The sequence below is a fragment of the Heteronotia binoei genome, chromosome 5, assembly GCF_032191835.1.
Source record: "Heteronotia binoei isolate CCM8104 ecotype False Entrance Well chromosome 5, APGP_CSIRO_Hbin_v1, whole genome shotgun sequence".
Classification (NCBI taxonomy): domain Eukaryota; kingdom Metazoa; phylum Chordata; class Lepidosauria; order Squamata; family Gekkonidae; genus Heteronotia; species Heteronotia binoei.
In genome coordinates, this window is record NC_083227.1 from 113,066,686 (window position 1) to 113,087,184 (window position 20,499).

Sequence of the window (20,499 nt, forward strand, 5' to 3'; positions counted from 1 at the left end):
ATATAAATCCAAAGTAAATAAAAATAAATAAAATAGTCCGTAAAATGCCAATAGCCTTCTCTTTTGTTTTACTGCAATAAATTAACACAACTATCCCACTGGCATTATAAAATTAGCCTTTCTTGTAATTTCTGATGTTTGATCTGCAGCCCTTGAATCGAATATATTTTTACAGTCATGACCTGTGGTGAAACCCCTAGTCGCTAAACAGGTGGGGCATAAAACAAATTTTGCAAGTTAGGTTTAGCTAGCAAGGAAGATCCAGAGCACAGATCAAATATAGCCATGATAAAGCACTTAGAGTTTGTAGATAGAATCCACTGTATTATCTTAAGTATTTCTGGAAGACGACAATTCTCCAGAAAGACCATCATCTACTTCCATATAATGTATTTGCAGGGGTCCTCAATGTGGTGCCCATGTTTTTAGAAAGTTGGCCAGGCCAGGTGGAGCTAGGGGCAGGGTTGCCAGTCTTTAGGTGGTGGCTGGAGATCTCCCGTTATTACAACTGATCTTCAGGTTACAGAGATCAGTTCATCTGGAGAAAATGGCCACTTTGGAAGGTGTATTCAAAGGTATTATGCCCCATTAAAGTCCCTCCCCCCACCACACCACACCACACCCTCCTCAGGCTCCACCCCCAAAATGTCCAGGTACTTTCTAACACAGCTGGCAACCCTAGGCAGGGGGAAATTACCAGCAGGCTGAGAAGGCCTATACCAGGTATCAGCATCATTGTTGACAGTGTCACTTCCAGCACATGCCAGGCTTTCACCCAGGGATGTTTCTGATTGAACACTGGAAATTTGATTGGCTCTGCAGGTTTCTAAATATGGTGCATTGACAGCAACTGCCACAACAGCATAAGGATCTTTACTGTGTGACTGAAAGAAAACTGCAGTGTCAGAAAATATTGGAAAATTTTCCAGTGTAACTTATGAAATCAGAAAAAAAACTGGAAACCATATTATTGTCAAAAGACTTTATCAGAATTCCATTCATGTTACATTCATTCCCTCTAGCCCATGGTAAAATGGCAATTGGAAACACTGTGTTGAATATTATGTAGGTATATAAATATAACACTGTCTTATTCACAAACAACACGCATAATATACACAATTCCATACAGTAACAAATGACAACTTTATATATTTTTCTCATTCAGTGATTACAGATTTAAGGAATGGCACTCATTATTTAAAGGGGCCACTCCATAAATCTCATTCCTAGTGCAGACTGCACTTCACAAAGTACAGCCAACTCCCTGTAATTCCCAGCTGTGTAAACAAAGATATGCACAAGTTCATAAATGTGACTGAAGCTCTTAACTTGCTGTTTTGTATGGAACGTTTTCCAAAGCTCTCTTTCTGTTCTTATCTGGAATGCAATTCTCAAGTAATGCACACCTGTTACATGGCCACTGTCTGCTTTTTCTTCTCCATGAATACATCTGCTTTGTAAAGAACCCTCATTTGTTATTATATAGAATTGGTTATTGTATGGAATTGTGTATATGGTTATGAGAGTTGTTTGTGAATAAGATTGCCCTTTTAGCACTGGCTTGAGATGGATTTAATGTAAATTGAATGGAATTCTGATAAAGTCTTTTAACAAGTATTCTGTATATCAAATTTTGATGGTAATAGGGTTTCCAGTTTTTTCCCTGATTTCTGAAGGCAAGCTGCAGCAGCTATTTTGTGGCTGACTCCTCCTCCTGCAGCAACCATTTTGTGTTCACCACACTGTTTCAGAATTCTAAAGGTGCCTGTGGACTCAAAAAGGTTGGGGACTCCTGATGTAAAGCATCACTGACATTTGTGCATTTTCCTACTTTCCCTGCCCTCCTTTATGTTGTATCTGTCTTTTGAATTGAATTAGCTGGGGCCCATCTTGTAATTTTCTTTGCATTCTACTTTAAACAGCCTTAAGTACTCACAAATTAATCTCACCAACAATGTCCTTCAGTAGGATATCTGGCCAGCTGAATAACCCTCTAAATGAAATGTGAAAGGACCCACACTGAACATGGGAAAATACAGAATTCACTGTTGTGGGGAGGCACCTATCTCTCTAGGGATTCTTAGGTGCAGCAGAAAAAAACCAGATATCCAATAAAACACACGCAATTGACACGATTTTGAAATACTGTATTAAATCAATATTAATTCAGCTTTGTGAGATTGGCTAGGCTAAAGCGAGTAACTAACTAGGATGTGCAGAATAAAAATACTACAGCAGGTAAACCAGGTTTAGCCATTCACAACGACAAAAGACTGAATTACCACACTTACATTCACCGTGCAGCAAAACACCATAGTCCCCTGCTAATTAACCTATTTTAAGGCGCTAAAATGTAAGCGGCAACATAACCTCCTCCTGTCAACTTGTCCACAAAATATTCTCTATATCTCTCGGCAAATATGCTAAATACATTATTTTCCTTGCCTCTGCCTTACTGAATGTATTTCCAGCATCTGCTAATACAGAATAGAGTGCACAGAAAACCGCTCCGAAAAAAACTGCGCTACCTTCTAGGACTCCAAATTCGTCGCTTTCGCGCCTCCTCCCACCGCTGTCATCTCTCAGCCAATCACCGTTTTCAATTTTTTTCCCTCCTGTTCACATTCCACTAGGAGCTCTGAAGGAACAAAAAGCTACTGTCCAATAAGAGCTGAACTCTAATGTCTCGCGCGCTCCGAGTGGCGTCTCGAGATGGAGGCCCGGCTCTGGTTGGCTGGAGCTGGTGTCTCTGGAAAGATGGCGGCGGCCACAGTTGGGCCTGGCTCTGTAAGTGCCGATTTCTCTGATCTCCGTGGTATTAAGAAACAGCTGCTGGACGTTGCAGAACGAAGTCGAGAGCGCGGCTTGCAGCATAGTGGAAAGTGGTGAGGCTGGGTTTTATGACTTGATGCTTTCGCCCTTTTTTATTGGGTGCATTTTTTTGTCCAGTTCTATGTGGAGGGGGGGGGGGTCGGGAGGAGTACATTATTATGAGAGCTAAGTACGAATTTTTAGAGGATATAGAGTGATACTGGTCTCCAGGGGTCGTTTTGTAGAAAAATAGGTGGCGGAGCTCATTAGCATAACTTATTAGCATATCCCCCCAAGCAACCCAATGCAAGAAAGGAGAGCCCCGGGCGAGAGATCCATGTGTGGGTCAAGAGGCCAGCAAGCCAGCCCTTGCCCAAAATCACATAAGAAGTGGAGAAAGGGTGACGCTGGCTTCTCCAGGGGTTAATGAGGGCTGCTGGGGGTGTGGCAAAGCCCCTAGTGGCTGGCTGGCTGGCTGCCTGCTTTCCTAATCCCGGGACTGTTATGCAGCTGCACCTACTATTCAATGGACAAGGTAGGTGGGGAGGAAGAGGGGGAAGCCTCAGAAAGGTATAGGAGCTGTGCTCCTGTGAGCTTCTGCTGAATCTAAGGCCTGGTAGTCTCTAAATGTTGAATCTTTTTTCATCAAGGGTTTGTGCCTGTGAAAGGACCACACAGCACTATAGATCTTTTCTGTAGCGGAGAGAGTATGTGTTGGTGTGCAAGATGTTACTATGAGCTAGGGTAGTGCTTTCTGTAATATAGTGAAATCCCTTCTTGCAGGGCATCAGAGTTGGCTTTTGCCTTGGACCCACTGCCACTGAATGAACTGCCTCCTGCTCCTGCACTCACAGAGGTAGGGATAGTTCATAACAGTTCTTCATTAACTGTCCAAAATAATTTGAGACACCGCAATGTTGTTGAGCTTGAAGAATCTGCAATTTAAACTGTGATGTTTGTCAAAGCAATAACATGATATTAACTAATAATCTCTGTGCCACCAAATCATCCTGTAAAACTCAGATCGTTGATTGGTGACTTGTCTAGGGAAGGGAGGAGAAACATGAACACTTAGTACGTACTAAGTGTATGTACACATTTGTTCCTTTTTTGACCATGGTAATCTCTGTTCTGGTTTCATTTAGCTTCGATTATTCTAATAAACTCCATGTGGGACTGCCTTTAAAAACTGGTCCAAGATACTGTCCAGCTCACCAACCTGCTTACTTTGCCCCCACCTTCAGAGGAGAGGTGGGTGGTGAATAGAGTCAAGGCACATTCTGTGTCCACCTTGTTTCTGGAATGTCCTTCCCTTTGAGGCCCACCTGGATCCTCCCCATCTCTCTTTCAGTTGCCAGGTCAAAATATTTCTGTTTATTTAGGCTTTTAATTAAGAGGTTATCTTTTAGTAGTATATCTGTAGTCTTTTAGCCTTGGAGCAGTTTTTGGAGACTTGTTTTAAGCAGTACTGTTTTATGCAGAGGCTGGGTTTTTAATTGTTAACAACCGTTATTGTGTCTAACCAACTTTGAGAAAGCAAAGATACCGTCTATAGAAATATGTACATATTGTGTTGTAGACCTTTAGGTGCAATCCAATAATTAAAAATCCATTAATTTATAAAACCTAGTTGTGTTAAAAATGAGAGTCATCAGTAAAGGGACTCTAATTTAGTGTAAGTAATTTGCTGCTTTGCCATTATGTTCTTTTCCTTAGATATATTTGCCGTCTGAGATGTAACTCAACAAGCACCAACAGCTAAATTTATTTGCTAATTATTTGTGCAGAAGTTCAAACTTTGTTTTCTTGATAATGGGGATCTAGTTTGATATACTTGGAGCACCCCTTAAGTTTTGATGTGAGGATGTTCTTGTAGTGAAAACCATTTTGTATCTTATACTGGTGATTTCATTTCAAATACAATGAATACTTTCCTTAGGAAGATGCTCGTGATTTGGATGCTTATACCCTGGCTAAGTCTTATTTTGATCTGAAAGAATATGAGAGGGCTGGATACTTTCTGCGAGGCTGCAAAAGTCAAAAGGCCTATTTCCTGTATATGTACTCCAGATACTTGGTAAGCCAACAGGATGACGCAACCTGTTTTTTTTTTTCATTTTTCTTATTTTTATCAAGGACCCTGGTTTTTAGCTTTTTCTTTTTTTTCTGTAGCAATACCTAGACAGCTTGTTAATTTCTTCCTTTTTGTTTCTAGTAGCTGAGTGAGTGTCATAGAGAAACTATTATACCATGCTATGAAATTATCAGAGATGTGGGGTAGAAATGGAAACTTTTCCTGTGCTCTATTTTTCCATGGAATTTTTTCCATTTCTAAAGATGCATTGTTTCATAACATTGATAACAATGAATGGATTCCATTGCTAATACAATATTAGGCAAGCTTAGTGGTTTCAGAGTTGTAATTAATGATTTTTTTTCAAATTGATGGTTGATACATATATACACACCACGAAGGAATAAATTGCTAAAATTAGATATGATTTACAAATATACATTTTTATATGTGAACATGGGAAATCATGGGGCAAGATCCATGATTCTAATAACGAAGTTTGGCCACACATTATAAAATGTGTAAGAATCATTCAACACCTATTTTTTTATACAAATGATTGTTCTTGGTGTGCATATTTATCTATGTACTAGTGACCACTGAAGGCCAATTAAGCCAACATGTCCTGTCCTGTTTATTGAGTTTGTGCTCTTATTTGTATGCCATCAACCTATGGATATTAATCTGTATTAATTAATTACATTGAGGGCTACTTATTCCAGTGGTTTCTATATAGAGGCTGTGCTTTTAATTTATATTTTAAGTGCACTATATATTGATCTATTCTGTTTAATTTGTTTTTAACATTGCTCTTGCTCAGCCTTTGTGGTACTTAATTCAATTGTTTGGTTGGGTTTGTATTCCTTTTTGTTGCTGCTGTTTATAGCTTTTGTAATTGCCAGTCTGTTACATACTATGAATAAGAGTTAAATTCTATTGAAGTGGATGAATGAACAACTACATCCATAGCATACTATGCACAGTTAGTGTGAAGACAGTTCTCAGTTTTTTCTTAAATTTAAACAGTGTGAGGGAAGTATATGTACTGTCTGTATATTTTACTATTAGTCCAATACAAATAATTTCCACATAAAGCTTGAATGTGTCTGGAAATAACATTTTAATCACACTAGATTTTTTTCCCCTAATCAAATATTTTATTTAAAGAATGTGTTGTAATTGGGACATAATTAACATGAGGCACTTTTAAATTTATTTACTCATTATAAATGAAAGTTGACATGCCAAATCAGATAATGCTTTATTTAGGACACTGGATAGTTTCCCATAATATTTTCCAATTCTAATTTTTCTGGGGGGGAAACTCTTAATACTGGAAATTGCTTCCTCCTAAAATTACTTTTTTCTGTGTGCAGTCAGGTGAAAAAAAGAAGGATGATGAAACAGTGGATAGCCTAGGTAAGGAACAAAAACAAAATTTTCATCAGTATGGTTTTGATACATGTCATATAACCTATAGACTATGGTACTGTAACAGTGAGAACATACCCTGCTGCGCTGGTATACTAGGAACTGACAAAATGCTAGGTGTGGCATTGTACCAGGTTATGTGGCACAACAGAAGACTGGAATGGGGGCCAATTAGAAACAATGCACCTGTGCTTCATTTCACTAATTTTTCAGCCATTGTAGATGCCACTACATTGGTACAAATCTAAGTACTTAATTCTTGGTGGTAAGAAAAAAACCATAGTAAAATGGACCTTCCTCACTTGGAGAAAATAGGTTTTGTTGCGCTTGCAAGTTGTTTGGTGTGCTGACAAGAGGTATGCATACATTTAAAATCAGAAAATAGTAATTTTGAGAAGGGTGGGAACTGGTCAGTTATGATTTGTAAGCCAACTTTGGCCTGAAAGGTACTTTACTACCCAATCCAGACATAAGTGGCGACCAGCCGTGGCATAGCTGCTGCATCGCTAATAGACTTCCTGAGGACTTTGGCACGCTGGAGCGTGGGGAGCGGAGAGGCGTAGCTTGCTGTGAGGGAGACGATCACCATGGCAACACCACAGGCGGAGGCAGCTGGAGGGGAAGGCCAGCCCACCCCCCCCCCCCCATTGGCCAGTCCTGGTGCATGCGCCGTGGTTCATGACATTCAGGGATGGGGAGAGGCTGAGCCATCCCTAACCCACCCCCAAACAGAGAACAGAGCCAATGATGGGCAGACCATCAAAGGCAAAGGAAAGACGTCCCACCAACACAGGGAGGGAACAGGAGTGAGGCTGGGCATGTGCGTATGAGAAGCCTGGCTTGGTGGCGAGGCAAGGATGGGGGCAAGGCAGGCCTGCACGGGACCACGGAGAAGCCGTCAATCCCCTCCCACCCTCCCGCTGTCAGACTCTGCCAATGGCAGCCAGACAAGCAGGAAGTACCAAATGCAGGAGTTCGCTGTCATATACAGTGGCTGGAATGTGTGTCTGGGAGTGAGCAGCCCAGCAGCAAACACCCCCCCCCACCCAGAGACCCCCTGTGTTGCCCTGATGCACCCTGCCATGTGCACTGAACACCTCCCCCGGGGGCCGCAGAACTCTGAGTCCACTTCACAGCCCCCCCCCCCCCTTAGTGCCCTGCGCACAACAGCCCTGTGGGGTTGGGGAGGCTGTCAGCTCGGGCAGGCTGAGGGATGGCACTCCCCTCCCCTGTCCATCCATGTGGGGGGCAGCGTGGTGGCTCATAGACCGTTCCCCCCCAAACCATGTCTGCCCACCTTCCCGGGCATTCCCTCGGAGAGGCCACTGACGGGGGGTGGGGGAGTTGCCCAGGGAACGTGCAGCAGATGCCAAGCAGGAGAGACAATAGAGGGCACAGCTCAGACTTTATTTTTCCGGAACAGAGTGCAACAGTCTCCCTGGCGCACACTGGGCAGTCTCGCCGTGGGTGGGGCTCCATTCAGAGCTGCAGGCAGAAACAGCTGAGGGAGTGGGGGGGTGGAGCGACACATGCAGAAGCCTCTGTGTTGGAGTCCCACATGCAAAACAGAGATAGAGATCAAGAATACCTGCAGGGGCAGCGGCTGGAAGAGCAGGCTGCGTTTCAGCTGGGTGCTCACTTAAAGGGACAGTCTCTGACCCACCTCCCCGCAATGGGGCAGCTGCCACACACACAGCCCGTGGGAACGTGGCAGAGGGCAGATCAAGGGAAGGGAGCAGGCGGCAGCACAGGGGAGCGGGGTCAGCAAATGCCCCTGCTGGAGCCCACTGCCAGGTTCAAGTGCCAGAGATGCACGCACACCGAGTGGTCGAGAGCGAGGTGAGAAGGAGGACGGGGGCTGGGGTGAACAGTGGAACTTACCCAGCCATGGGCGACAGTCCTCGCATGCAGAGCCTCTGGGAGCCCAGAACCTGTGGAGACCTGGAAACAAGAGCAGTTAGCCCCAGGGGAAAGACCTCTCTCTCCCCCTCGCAAGTCAACGATACTGTCAAAGCAACCATGCGGTGCAAAACCCTTCACCAACGTGCTTGCCTGTCCTTCACTCTAAGTCTGTATGGCCGGGAACGCGCCAGCAGAGCTTCCCGCCACGCGAACCTGTCCCTAACAACTGAGTTGTGTGAGGCAAAGCGGAAGTATTTCTAGGAGGGGGGGCTGCGATTGGGCGCTGGGGAGGGGGTCACCTGGATGAGGCGCGACGGGATTGGTGAGGCAGTCACGCTGCTCCGTAAGGGGTTTGCAAGCTTCCGCAGTGGCGGAGGCAACCTTTGTTTTTGGTTTCAACAAGTGCCTATGGGACACACCGCTATTTTTGCCGGCATAACGTTGCACCTTTCGGGGGGGGGGGTGTCATGGGCCAAACTGCTCAGAAAGCTGCCTAAACCTGGCCGCGCCCCCAACTCCACCCCCTCTTCCACCTGAATGTCACGCTCCGCCTCACTTCCACCCACGCTCGGGCACAGCCTTCAGGTGTCACTGCCCTCGGGCGGAGCGGTGCTTGGGCGGCCCCCCGCCCACGTATCTCCCCTCTACTGTGACGGCACCGGTCATCCAGTGGCACAAACCCTTCCTGCGCCCACATAGCGGCTCATCTGCTCCCAAAAGACTCCCCCCCCCCCCTGGATTGTGCTGTTAGACATGCAAGCAGAAGAATATATATTTCTTGATGTCATAAAAAGATAAGAAGAAGACGACTACAGATTTATACCCCACCCTTCTCTTTGAATCAGACTCAGAGCAGTTTACAATCTATATCTTCTCTCCGCACAACAGACACCCTATGAGGTGGGTCGGGCTGAGAGAGCTCTCACAGCAGCTGCCCTTTCAAGGACAACTCCTGCGATAGCTATGGAAAACCCAAGGCCATTCCAGCAGCTGCAAGTGGAGGAGTGGGGAATCAAACCCAATGCTCCAGATAAGAGTCCGCACACTTAACCACTACACCAAACTGGCTCTCAGATTTAGATTAAAAGTACTTAAAATACAATATGTTTATCCAAGGTCAGTGATACTCATCCATGGCTCAGGAGCCACATGTAGCTTTTAGACATGTTGCCTGTGGTTCTTCTGATCACTATTCTGCAGTGTGGCCCCTGCCTTATGCTTCAGAAGAGTGGGCAAGAGGCCCTTGCCTAGTGGGACTGTGATTGGTAAGTGGATCCAATCTTGAAACAGCTACTGACTGAAGAACAGGTAAGCTGCAAACCTCCCTGAAGTGCAGACCTCATTACAGGTAGATCAATACATGAGTTTGTTTTGGTTTAAGTGCAAATGTGGCTCTCAGCAAGCCGTGGAGTGAGTACCAGTGCCCTAAGCTTAGAAGAACATAGCAAATAATGTCACATATAATTGTCTTGTACACAAGTACCAAATGGGGCTGAAGTGAAATGTGGAAGACCAACAGACTTCATTTGATAGGGGCTAAATGTAGAGATCAGTAAACTGAAATCTATGGCTTAAGTCTGCAAAAAATTGCCTTGGGTTATTGCAGCCATGTTCTGACCTCAAGATGTGTACAGTATGTGTCAATGCTATACACATTTGGATTTTGTAGGAGTCAGCGAGACATAGAAGGCTGCTTTCTTTCTTTGCAGGCCCATTAGAGAAGGGACAAGTAAAGAATGAAGTTCTAAGAGAGTTAAGGGTAGAACTTAGCAAGAAACACAAAGCACGAGAGTTGGATGGATTTGGCCTTTATCTGTAAGTATCAAAGGTCTGCCTTGTTATATAGTGTGGGAGTGCTGTAAATTGGTATCAGTGCATGATGGCGGGATTGTGAAAGTAGCAGAGCTTTTTCTTGGTGTGGGCAAAATGTCAGATTAGAACACAGTGCTAGCATGCACACACTTTTGCCTGGTTGTGTTTTTCTTACTCTTTGCACCCTACCAGGTATGGAGTGGTGTTGCGAAAGCTGGATCTAGTGAAGGAGGCCATTGATGTGTTTGTTGAAGCCACCCATGTTTTGCCGTTGCACTGGGGAGCCTGGCTGGAGCTTTGTAACTTGATCACAGACAAAGAGATGGTAATTTGTGGATTATTCAGGGTAGTAGTGGTAATAATTTCAGCTTCCCTCCCTTTGACTCAAAAGCTGTTAATTGTCCTGTGGTTGGTATTGTTCTGGATTGTATTCCTGGTTCAAAAACATTCAGTTTGGCTGGCAAATCTTTGGTGGGTGAATATAACTTGAAGATGTTCATCTTCATTCTTTCTCTGGGTCTATTCAAGTGACTGGGGGAGTGGAACTGACCCCCTGGTCTTGCTTTGGCTTCTGTTCTTGGGGGCTGCTCTAGTAATATTGTCTTAAGTGTGTCCCTCCTCTGTTTGATGGTTATTGCCAGCTGAAGTTCCTGTCCTTGCCAGACACCTGGATGAAGGAGTTCTTCCTGGCACACATTTATACTGAGTTGCAGTTGATAGAAGAGGCTTTGCAGAAGTACCAGAGTCTCATTGATGCAGGTTTTTCCAAGAGCACCTACATTATCTCCCAGATTGCAGTAGCCTATCACAATATCCGAGGTCAGTGAACTTTCTCTCCCTTCAGACTTGAATAGGATTCTGTCTTTTTATTTTCCCCTCTGCTGTGCTTACTTGTAGTGTGTGGCTTTTTTTCTTTAGATATTGATAAAGCACTGTCCATCTTCAATGAACTTAGAAAGCAAGATCCTTACAGGATAGAAAATATGGACACATTTTCTAATCTACTTTATGTCAGGGTAAGTATAGTTGTCTTGACTACATTTTTCTGAAATGCAGCATAGCTACCTTACCTTAATCGTAAATTAACCACAATACAATGTGGGCATAAGGATATGTTGCACAGAAGCAGATATATTTGCCCAGGAAACTTTAGACCATAACAAAATAATGGTATTGATGGAGAGAGCAGTGGAGCAGACAGCACCAAGAAACATTCATTTGTGTGACCTGGGACCAGTTTATTATGGCACTTTGAGTGTTAGATGTAATTACCTGAAATATTTGGTGGTAATTATTGCTTATGGCTTCTGAACTTCCCAAGTCACTAATACTTTGCTTTCATTTTTTTAAGGCTTCAGTAATAGACAAAGTACTTCAGTAATAGACAAAAGTAGACTGAACTACTTTTTCTTAAGAGATTTATATTATAAAAGATATCTGATATTAGTTTATGCTGTAGTCACTATTTGATTGTGTTTCTGGTGGCTTTATCACCAAGTAGGAGCAGGTAACAACATGTATTTCATTGGGCCTCATTTTGGTAGCTGTCCCTGCAGATTTGAAGGTTCTGCAGGTCAGTTCTGCATCTCTTGAAGCAAAATGCTGAGTTATCAGAATACTCATCCAATGCCAAAGTGGAATCTGAGACTTATACTGTTGTTTGTCCTTCACTGCCCATGCAGACATTTTGGAAGAGTGTGATTCCATGCCCTTGTCCTCATGCTTGTCACCTTTCTTTGTCCCCCTAGAGTATGAAGCCTGAACTGAGCTATTTGGCTCACAACCTGTGTGAGATTGACAAGTACCGTGTCGAGACCTGTTGTGTGATTGGTGAGGGACTTTTCTTCTCACTTATTTGAAGAGGAGTTGGAGGAAATGACTTGATCTTTTTTTAACATGATGAGTTAGTAGTGCTGTTGATTCCAGCTCTTACGCTACCTTTTGTTAATTGACAATGTTGCCTTTGCTCTAGGGAACTACTATAGTTTGCGCTCTCAGCATGAGAAAGCAGCCCTCTACTTCCAGAGAGCATTGAAACTGAATCCTCGGTACCTTGGAGCATGGACTCTCATGGGGCATGAATATATGGAAATGAAGAACACATCAGCAGCTATTCAGGCATACAGGTGCGTACAGAGAAGTGGCAGATGTTTTGCTCAGCTTGTGCTGAGGGTGGGGAATGCTTTAACAAGATCCTTTTCCCATGGCTCCTCCTTTCCGAGTTCCTCTCACAGACTAATCTGCTCAACAGATTCAGCCCATTGTGTCCATTTAATCCTCTGTCTCCATGTTTGCCATGTACTTTACACTTTTAAAAAAGTCCTGTGACTTTCCCTCTTCTTATAGACATGCCATAGAGGTAAACAAAAGAGACTACAGAGCATGGTATGGTCTGGGGCAAACATATGAGATCCTCAAGATGCCATTTTATTGCCTCTATTACTATCGACGAGCCCATCAACTCAGGTAAAACTACCAGGCATAGCTATACTTTTCACCAGCCACATCTCATTTTTCCCACAGCTGCTATTGTTGGTGTGGAGTCAGATTGCTACAAAATAACTTGTATTTGGAACCTCTGTGAACAATGTTAATGATATGCCTTACTGTGACTGACTATCAGTCATAAAATCTTGATGTGGATTCAACAGAGACAGAAAATGTTAAGCATCATTTAAAACAAACAAACCTAATTTTTATTTTGTAGCAAGATTTTGGCACATAGTACAACTCCCTGCATCTTAATATTTCTTACAAGCAGTGTCCTGACTCCAATATGCTAGGTTTTTAGTATATGACATTTTTGTTTGCTGTCCTAAGCTTCTGGGAAAAGTGAAATAAACATATGTTAGTAGAACAAAATAGGAGTCGATTGCACCTTTAAGACCAACTTAGTTTTATTCAGAACGTAAGCATGCACACTTCTTCGGACGAGGAATTAGGTACAGTAAGCAGAGCCACATATATCTGGTGGAGTTTGGAATGCAAAGTGGTACAAAGTTAAAATCCAATAGCAGAATAGTAACATTAACAAATTCAGAAAACCTTTGATCTGGTTTGCATTAGCGTGGGAAACCATAAAACAGTAACATGTCAGAAATAATTATATATTGGGCGGGGAGGGTTTCTATAGGTCAAAGAAAGAACGATAGCTTGAAATCAGAATAACTTGAGTAGCAAAACTTGGATTCTAGATCTTTTACTCTCTGGTACTGGGAACTTGATATATTAATAAATGTTGGTATGAGATATAGGTTAGTCTAATATGACTTTGGAGTTTTTTATGTTGGGGTTTTTGTCAGTTCTGTTTCTGTGTTCATTGCAGACCGAATGATTCTCGTATGCTGGTTGCTCTTGGAGAATGTTATGAGAAATTAAATCAGCTAGTAGAAGCTAAAAAGGTAAGAGAGCTCAGATTTACTGTGGAGGAGCAAGTGGGCCCTTGTGCTATGGCCCAGATAAAGAATTGCAAGGGTCTTAGAATAGATTTTTACACCCAGTATTTCAGGAACTTTTGGATCATGTCCCTCTGGGTGTTTTCTTGAGAATGAACCGGTAAATGTGATTTTATATGGCTGAACCATATAAATCACAATGGCTTGGTACAGACGGGCAGCTTTGGGTGCACCAGAGGTGCCTCAAGCTGTGCCGCCCCAAACTGGAGCGGACAAAGAGTGATTAGACGCTCCTGCACAAAGCGCCTGTATTTCGCACAAGGGGTGCTTCAGTGCAGTCAGATGGTAGTTGTGCACCATCCCTTTAGTGTGGTTTGAGTTTCTTTTGTTCCTTACATTTTTAGTGGACATGCACTCATGTGCCCATGTACTCATCTAGGGCAGTTTAAAAAAAAATACTGGTGAGCGCCTAGAACGGATTGGCGGGTTCACACCACCAACTTGCCTGGCTTGCGCTCTCTGGTGTTCAGACGTCCGGAAAGGCAGATGGCATACAGCAAAAGAATTTGCTTTTTGAGCTACCTCAGAGCTGCCGGAGGATTAGGTGAGTATGGAAGCCAGACAGGAGGCAGATGTGTATGTTTGGACTTGATTTTTTAATCCATCTGCAAGCTGTCCCTGTGTTGGCTTAAACTGCAGTCTGGACCCAGTCAGTATTAGGTTTTTTGGCATCCTTCACCAAGTGGTTCCTGAAACAGAATGGACACTTTATTTTCTTTCTCTACAAACTTCCTTGATCTCACTGTGCAGTAGGGATTGGTCATTCAGTTGGCTTTTTTTGTTGGTTGTAGTTCTTAAGAGTTCTGAATGCAACAGTGAGATGCAATTTTCCTGCTTAGAATTTTTTATATTGGAATGTCAGAACAATTCTAGTGTTATGGTGTCTCTGATATATCTTTCTTTCACCTCTGAAACTTGGCCCTTGTTCTGGCCTAGACCCTTTGCATTTTTTTTTAACTTTTCTTTCTTGACAGTGTTATTGGAGAGCATATGCTGTAGGAGATGTGGAAAAAATGGCATTAGTGAAACTAGCAAAGTAAGTAGTGAATTTTTACTGTTTCTAATTCTGTTGGACCTATGGGTAGGACTCCAGTAATATCAGTATGCATGCTGTTCCCCTGACTTTATGAATGCAGCTTCTTGGAAATGCTTTGGTGTGGCAAACACAAGTGTTTATGCATTGTTTTAACAGTATAAAGTACTATTGGTCCTATGAATATATAACAAAGGACAAACTTTCCGCCCCTTCAGGCTGCATGAACAGATGAATGAATCAGAACAAGCTGCTCAGTGCTATATCAAATACATCCAAGATATATATTCTTGTGGGGTGAGTCAGATCTTAATAACTTTAGGAATGAAAGAGACAAAGATATATGGTCCGGGGGAGAAATTCTGGGTGAGCCCAACCTACCTAATTATTGTTTTGTGGGGGCCATTTGAACCTTTTACATGTATTAGGCTCTCAAGTCTGGTGGCATCTGAATAGCTAACAATATCTATTTTTATATAAATATGATCCTATAATTTATATTGAGATAAAATTAAATCTTTAAAGTGCCATTGAACTTTTATTTTACTACAACAAACTAACATGGCTACCCCTTTGCATTCTCAATATTTAACCTTTTGCTTGCATTGGGGCAACTGAAAATAATTTAGGAAAAAAAGGTGTATTTTAATAAAAGGCTCTATGTGCCCCCCACCATTAAATAAACAGTTAAACTGAGTTATTGAGCTCTGAACATATTTCTAATCCTTGTTATGTGCTTATGACACACTATTCTCATCTGAATTCTGGTAAATTTGTGGTAGTAGCCTCAGATTATCACCACCTCTGGCACAGCCAAAACCTAAATGCTTTTATTCTTCTCTAGGAGATAGTGGAGCACCTAGAAGTGAGCACTGCCTTCCGCTATCTGGCACAATACTACTTCAAGTGCAAACTGTGGGACGAAGCTTCAGCCTGTGCCCAGAAATGCTGTGCATTCAATGATGTGAGTTTTCACTGTGTCTTCAGCTGATAACTTTGTTGGAAACTTTTGTTACCCCCCGTGTGATCTTGGTCACCATCTTGAGATCATTCTCAGTAATGATACAGAAGTTTCTTGTGTATGGTTAGAACAGACATGGCATGTGTCACTAGGACTGTTTGAGAGTAGCCTCAGGAAGTAACAACCAAGATGCTGTGGGAAATAATATAAAAAGCACCTACCCAATAAGCCTCCTTAATTGAAGATACCATTTTGAGAAACTCTGAGTTCAAGTCAAGCAAGAGTTTTTATCTGCCTCCTCAGCTCTCACTCTTTGGCAGTTCACATTTTAAAATTTCTTCAGAAACAATCACGGTAGTTACTGCAATCGACCATTTAAACATGAGTGCATAAGGTTTAAATGTTTAGATAAGGGCAGTGGACAAAAATATTAGTAAATCAAAATTGCTTAGTATTCAAGCATAAACAGTCTTTCTAAATCTGACTAACTGCCTCCCCCCGCAACATCCTTTGCTTTGGAGTGATATAAATATGGTAGCTAAAGCACATACAGATCTAGTTGTTTGATTTCTTCTAGACCTTTTTAGAACATTTAAATGTGTCCTAAATGGCATCAGTCCCATGTTTGCTAGACTGCATCCAGTGAAGCATCTTCAGCTAGTAGCATGTACTTTATGATAGCATCCTTAGAATAAACACAAAAAAAGAAAGAATGGGACTGCCTCTTTTTAAAGAACAAAACAAAAAAATAACCCTTCGGCATTCATAAAAGGTACTACCTACTAAACTTAGTGACATGGAACAATCAATACAATAAGATGGCAAGAGACACAACTTCTGAAAGGCCACTCAGGGAAGATTATTAAGTTCCTCATACAATTAAATGCTGAGTTGATTAACTGCAGAAGTTTCTAGCAGATTAACAGTTATATTGCATTTACCTGAGTAAAACACAAGGGATAGTTAAAGTACACGCTATTCCTGATCTGGGAAGAAATTGTAACAGGCTACTCTGTTGTGAGTGACAAATACAGAATATCCAAAAAACAGTAGTGTTGAAGCCTTCTCAAAACAGAGTTTGAGACTTCTTAAAGGGAACCAGCATTTCAAGCCATAGTCCCTATGGCCAATTCATCCCTCCTATCAGTGCAGATCTGCAACTTTCTCTAGGGTTGTTCGCAGTGCCATCCTAAGCAGTTATACCCTTCTAAGTCCATTTTGTGGAGAAGTGGTTAAGAAATACACAAAGGGTAGTAATTTAAGTCTATATTATTGTCTCTGTATTGGAGTTCTGCAAACTGTTTATTTGCTTGTTTAAACATTTACTAATCCCTAATGACCAAAGTTATTTACCAGTAAACTATAAGATAGCAAACATCACTAAACAAACAAAAACTGGTTTGTACCATAGGCAGCAGAGCTGGTATTGCTTACGAAAAGTTCATGTAACTTGTGTTATAATACTAGTTTGCCCTTATGGTTTTCTTTCTCCTTTAGACAAGAGAAGAAGGGAAAGCTCTCTTGCGGCAAATTTTACAGCTGCGCAACCAAGGAGAGACGTCATCCACAGAGATTGCCACACCCTTTTTCCTCCCTTCTTCGCTGTCTGCCAGCAACACTCCAACACGCCGTGTGTCACCGCTAAACTTGTCTAACATTACACCATAAACAGTGCCTGCCTCTGAACTGGGCAATCCAGCTGGAAACTGGATTTTACTTTGACATGACCTCTTTAGGGAAGGCTCTCAGCTGAGTGCTGTTTTCCTTAGAGGGCTGAAAGCAGATATTGTTGGAAAGCTGTGGCATAAATTGATCCTCTGTATGAAGTGAACTGCTTTTCATCAATCATCTTATTTAGTACGATACTTCAGTGTAAGAGACTGCTTTCTTTATTGAAATTTGGTTGGAATTGCTGCTCTGCCTATGTTGTTTTCACTATATCCGTTTTCAAAGTATCATAACCCTGTGAGTAAATAGCCTCTTCAGCATAGACATATTGGTTCTCATTGGAAAGGTAACTAGTGCCTTACAGTAAATGAGAAAGAATAAATGTTGTTACACCTCTAGGCCCCCAATTTGCTGGGTGCTTCTCAGTTTTGGCGCAGAGCAGCTGTCTTATGCTAGTTGCAGGGTGAAAAAAATGCAAATAGGAGAGGGAGGGCCATAACACAACACAGTTTCTGTGGATAACAAAATTATTTGGAGGCAAATGCATAAGGGCATGGATGGGAATTGTCCATGCTCATGCTGCTGTGCAGCCTAATGACATAACGTAATGTGATAATGGAAGTAAAGGATGACGTTTCTTTAAGCTGCTCTTGCAATGTTGTCATTGTTTTTTTTTTTCTGAATACACTGACTGTAAAAAGGTCATTTGCTTCTTGAGAGGCAAATCTTGGCTGCCTTTTTGTCTATCAGGAACAAAACAGCATTCCTTCGGAACAGCCAGGAGCTAGTCTGTTCTAGAGCAGTGATGTATCATGGTGTGCACTTCAACTGCTGAATATGATTTTACAAACCAAATTAATGGTTGTAATCTTTGTTTCCACTGAGTAATATAGTGAAACAACAATGGTAAAGCTTTTCTGCAACCAAAAAGAAAAGAATTCAGGGATATAGAACAAGGACTTGAAATGTGAGTGTGTGTGCGTGTGTGTTTTAATGGCTGACATCCTAGTAAGATTCAAGCAACCTTACTGGTTTCTTCCTTCATTACATTTTTATCAGTGTTTTTGTCCTTTTTCTGTGAAACAAATATGGTTTCTTTATGTACAGCAGAGAGGGAGAGGTTACAGTAGTCTGTCTTATTTTATTGGTGCATTTTATCATTGCAACCACCCTGTAAACAGGGACCAGTGGTGGTTGGGTGAGGTACTTAATCACATCTTCTACTAGTCAGTTGTATAGGAAAGAACCACCACGAGGTAACCTATAATGATTAATCAGACCTATTAATAAAAAAATAACACAATCCTTTAAACAATTTGTTTTGTTTTAAAATAATAGTTTACACCAGTGGATGGATAGGGCACTATCCAGCAACCAGACTTAAAATGGCAGTTCATGGGGCAGAGATAAGACACAAGACTGGGAGGTGGGAGTGCTGTAGGGAAGTATGCTTTTATTTCAGATCGTCACAAAAATGTTTACAACTTAACCTTTCTTCCTCTCCTCCCGTAAACTTCCTTGTCATGGTGTAAGTAGAATTAAGGGACAAGTTGCTTTTTAGGAGAGTGGCCCTGTGGTGCAGAGTGGTAAAGCAGCAGTACTGCCGTACTGTGGTCTGAACTCTCTGCTCATGACCTGAGTTCGATTCCGGCGGAAGCTGGATTCAGGTAGCCGGCCCAAGGTTGACTCAGCCTTCCATCCTTCCGAGGTTGGTAAAATGAGTACCCAGCTTCCTGGGGGGAAAGTGTAAAAGACTGGGGAAGTCAATGGCAAACCACCCCGTAAAAAGTCTGCCGTGAAAACGTGAAAGCAACATCACCCCAGAGTCAGAAACAACTGGTGCTTGCACAGGGGACCTTTCCTTTTCCTGCTTTTCAGGACATGTTCAGGCACTGAATTAACTAGGGACAACTAGTGAGCCTGCAGAAGATAAAAAATTGTAGTTGAAGAAAAGAACCATAGGCCAGCGAGTTGTAATATTTAAAAAACAGAACAACCCTAGTGTTTAAAGTCAGAGCTTATTACCATGTTGTAACCATGGATTAGTAACAATAAGATACAAGTGGAAATTGCAGGGAGGGGGCATCCCATTCCCCTTGGTTTCCCCTACCCCCCTTTTCTGCCACTCACGCCTCCCTTGCTTTGTCTCTTCCCATTTGCACCCTCGCCATCTCCCCCAGCTTTCCCTTTCTAACCCACTAAGACCATTTATCCTCTGCTGCTCTGTCAGGAACAATGACAGCACTGGTGTGCCTGTCCTTCCCTTCCCCTGCTTTCCTCCATCTGGCAGAGAAGTGTCGTTTTCCAGGAACCTATTTGGGGGAGGGGTAGATCAGAAGAAGTGAACAGTGACTTACGAAAGCTCCTACCTTGCCACAATTTTTATTAGTCTTTAAGGTGCTACTGGACTCTTGCTCTTTTCTACTGCTGGGTGGGGGGATTCTGTGTTCCATTGATGGAAGGGAGCAGTTGAAGGTGGCGACAGCAGCTCCACTTGCCTGAGCTTCACCGTGGGACAGCTGCAGTGGGTTCTGCCATGGCTGGGTCATTGTCACCTGAGGGGGGAGTGCTTCACACACTCTCCAGCTAGGGGTGAGCAGAGATCTTTCTTCCTCACCTGCTTGAAACTTGGCCAAGGGGAAATGGAAGCAATAGTAGCTGTTTGCAGTCTTGTTTTCATCATCTGCAGTAACCTGAGAACATCTCATCTCATGCACCTGCCTGCATTCAGGGAACAGTTCTTTGTTTTGTACCCCTCTGCTTTTAATACCTTTAGGATTTTTCTGCAAGCCTGGAGCTTTGCCCAGATTTGGATAATGGCCTATGTTCTGTCAATGTTACTCTGATCTATGGATTTTGGTATCCAAAACTAGGATCCACAGTACATATACAGATTTATGGCCTATCTCAGAAGCTGTGCAAGGCCAGCCCTGGTTAGTATTTGGATTGGAGGGCCACCAAAGTAGTCCAAGGTCGCTATGCACAGGCAGGAAATGGCAAAACACCTTTGAATGTTTGCCTTGAAAACCCTGCAGGTCATAACTCAGCTGCAACTTGATGGCACTTTCCACTTCCACAATATATCCCCTGCTAACCTATAAATTTGGTTAGGATGCATATTATTGTGCCAGAATTAATCTCAGGAAAGTTAAGTAAATGTGGAATTTGATTATTTTAAATCTGCCGACACAAGAGTGCTCTACCTCATGCATGGTTATAGCTAAAAGTACATAGACGCAAAATTGCTGCCCATCAGCTACTGGCCTCAACTTAAGGTAATAAAAATACAAAGCCTGCATTGCCTTGGGCCCTCCTATCTGGAGGACTGTCTCTTATCCTGTTCCACTGC

General features: G+C 42.6%; 1 protein-coding gene across 1 annotated transcript; it reads left to right on the forward strand.

Moving 5' to 3' along the window:
- The first annotated feature begins 2,653 nt into the window (after positions 1 to 2,653).
- Positions 2,654 to 17,802, forward strand: CDC23 (cell division cycle 23). The gene is made up of 16 exons (XM_060240122.1): positions 2,654 to 2,888; positions 3,598 to 3,670; positions 4,754 to 4,891; positions 6,265 to 6,307; positions 9,931 to 10,036; positions 10,226 to 10,358; positions 10,675 to 10,852; positions 10,952 to 11,049; positions 11,782 to 11,863; positions 12,006 to 12,159; positions 12,380 to 12,499; positions 13,359 to 13,434; positions 14,463 to 14,524; positions 14,740 to 14,818; positions 15,366 to 15,485; positions 16,980 to 17,802. The coding sequence occupies exons 1-16, from the start codon at positions 2,716 to 2,718 to the stop codon at positions 17,148 to 17,150; spliced, it is 1,806 nt and encodes a 601-aa protein (XP_060096105.1). The 5' UTR covers positions 2,654 to 2,715; the 3' UTR covers positions 17,151 to 17,802.
- The last annotated feature ends 2,697 nt before the right edge of the window (positions 17,803 to 20,499 follow it).

What these genes read in the sequence shown, in the direction of transcription:
- CDC23 (XM_060240122.1), top strand. Translation starts at nt 2,716, where the DNA reads ATGGAGGCCCGGCTCTGGTTGGCTGGAGCTGGTGTCTCTGGAAAGATG. An exon ending in GCATTAGTGAAACTAGCAAA is followed by an intron (nt 14,525 to 14,739) that starts GTAAGTAGTGAA and finishes CCGCCCCTTCAG; the next exon opens with GCTGCATGAACAGATGAATG. An exon ending in AATGCTGTGCATTCAATGAT is followed by an intron (nt 15,486 to 16,979) that starts GTGAGTTTTCAC and finishes TTTCTCCTTTAG; the next exon opens with ACAAGAGAAGAAGGGAAAGC.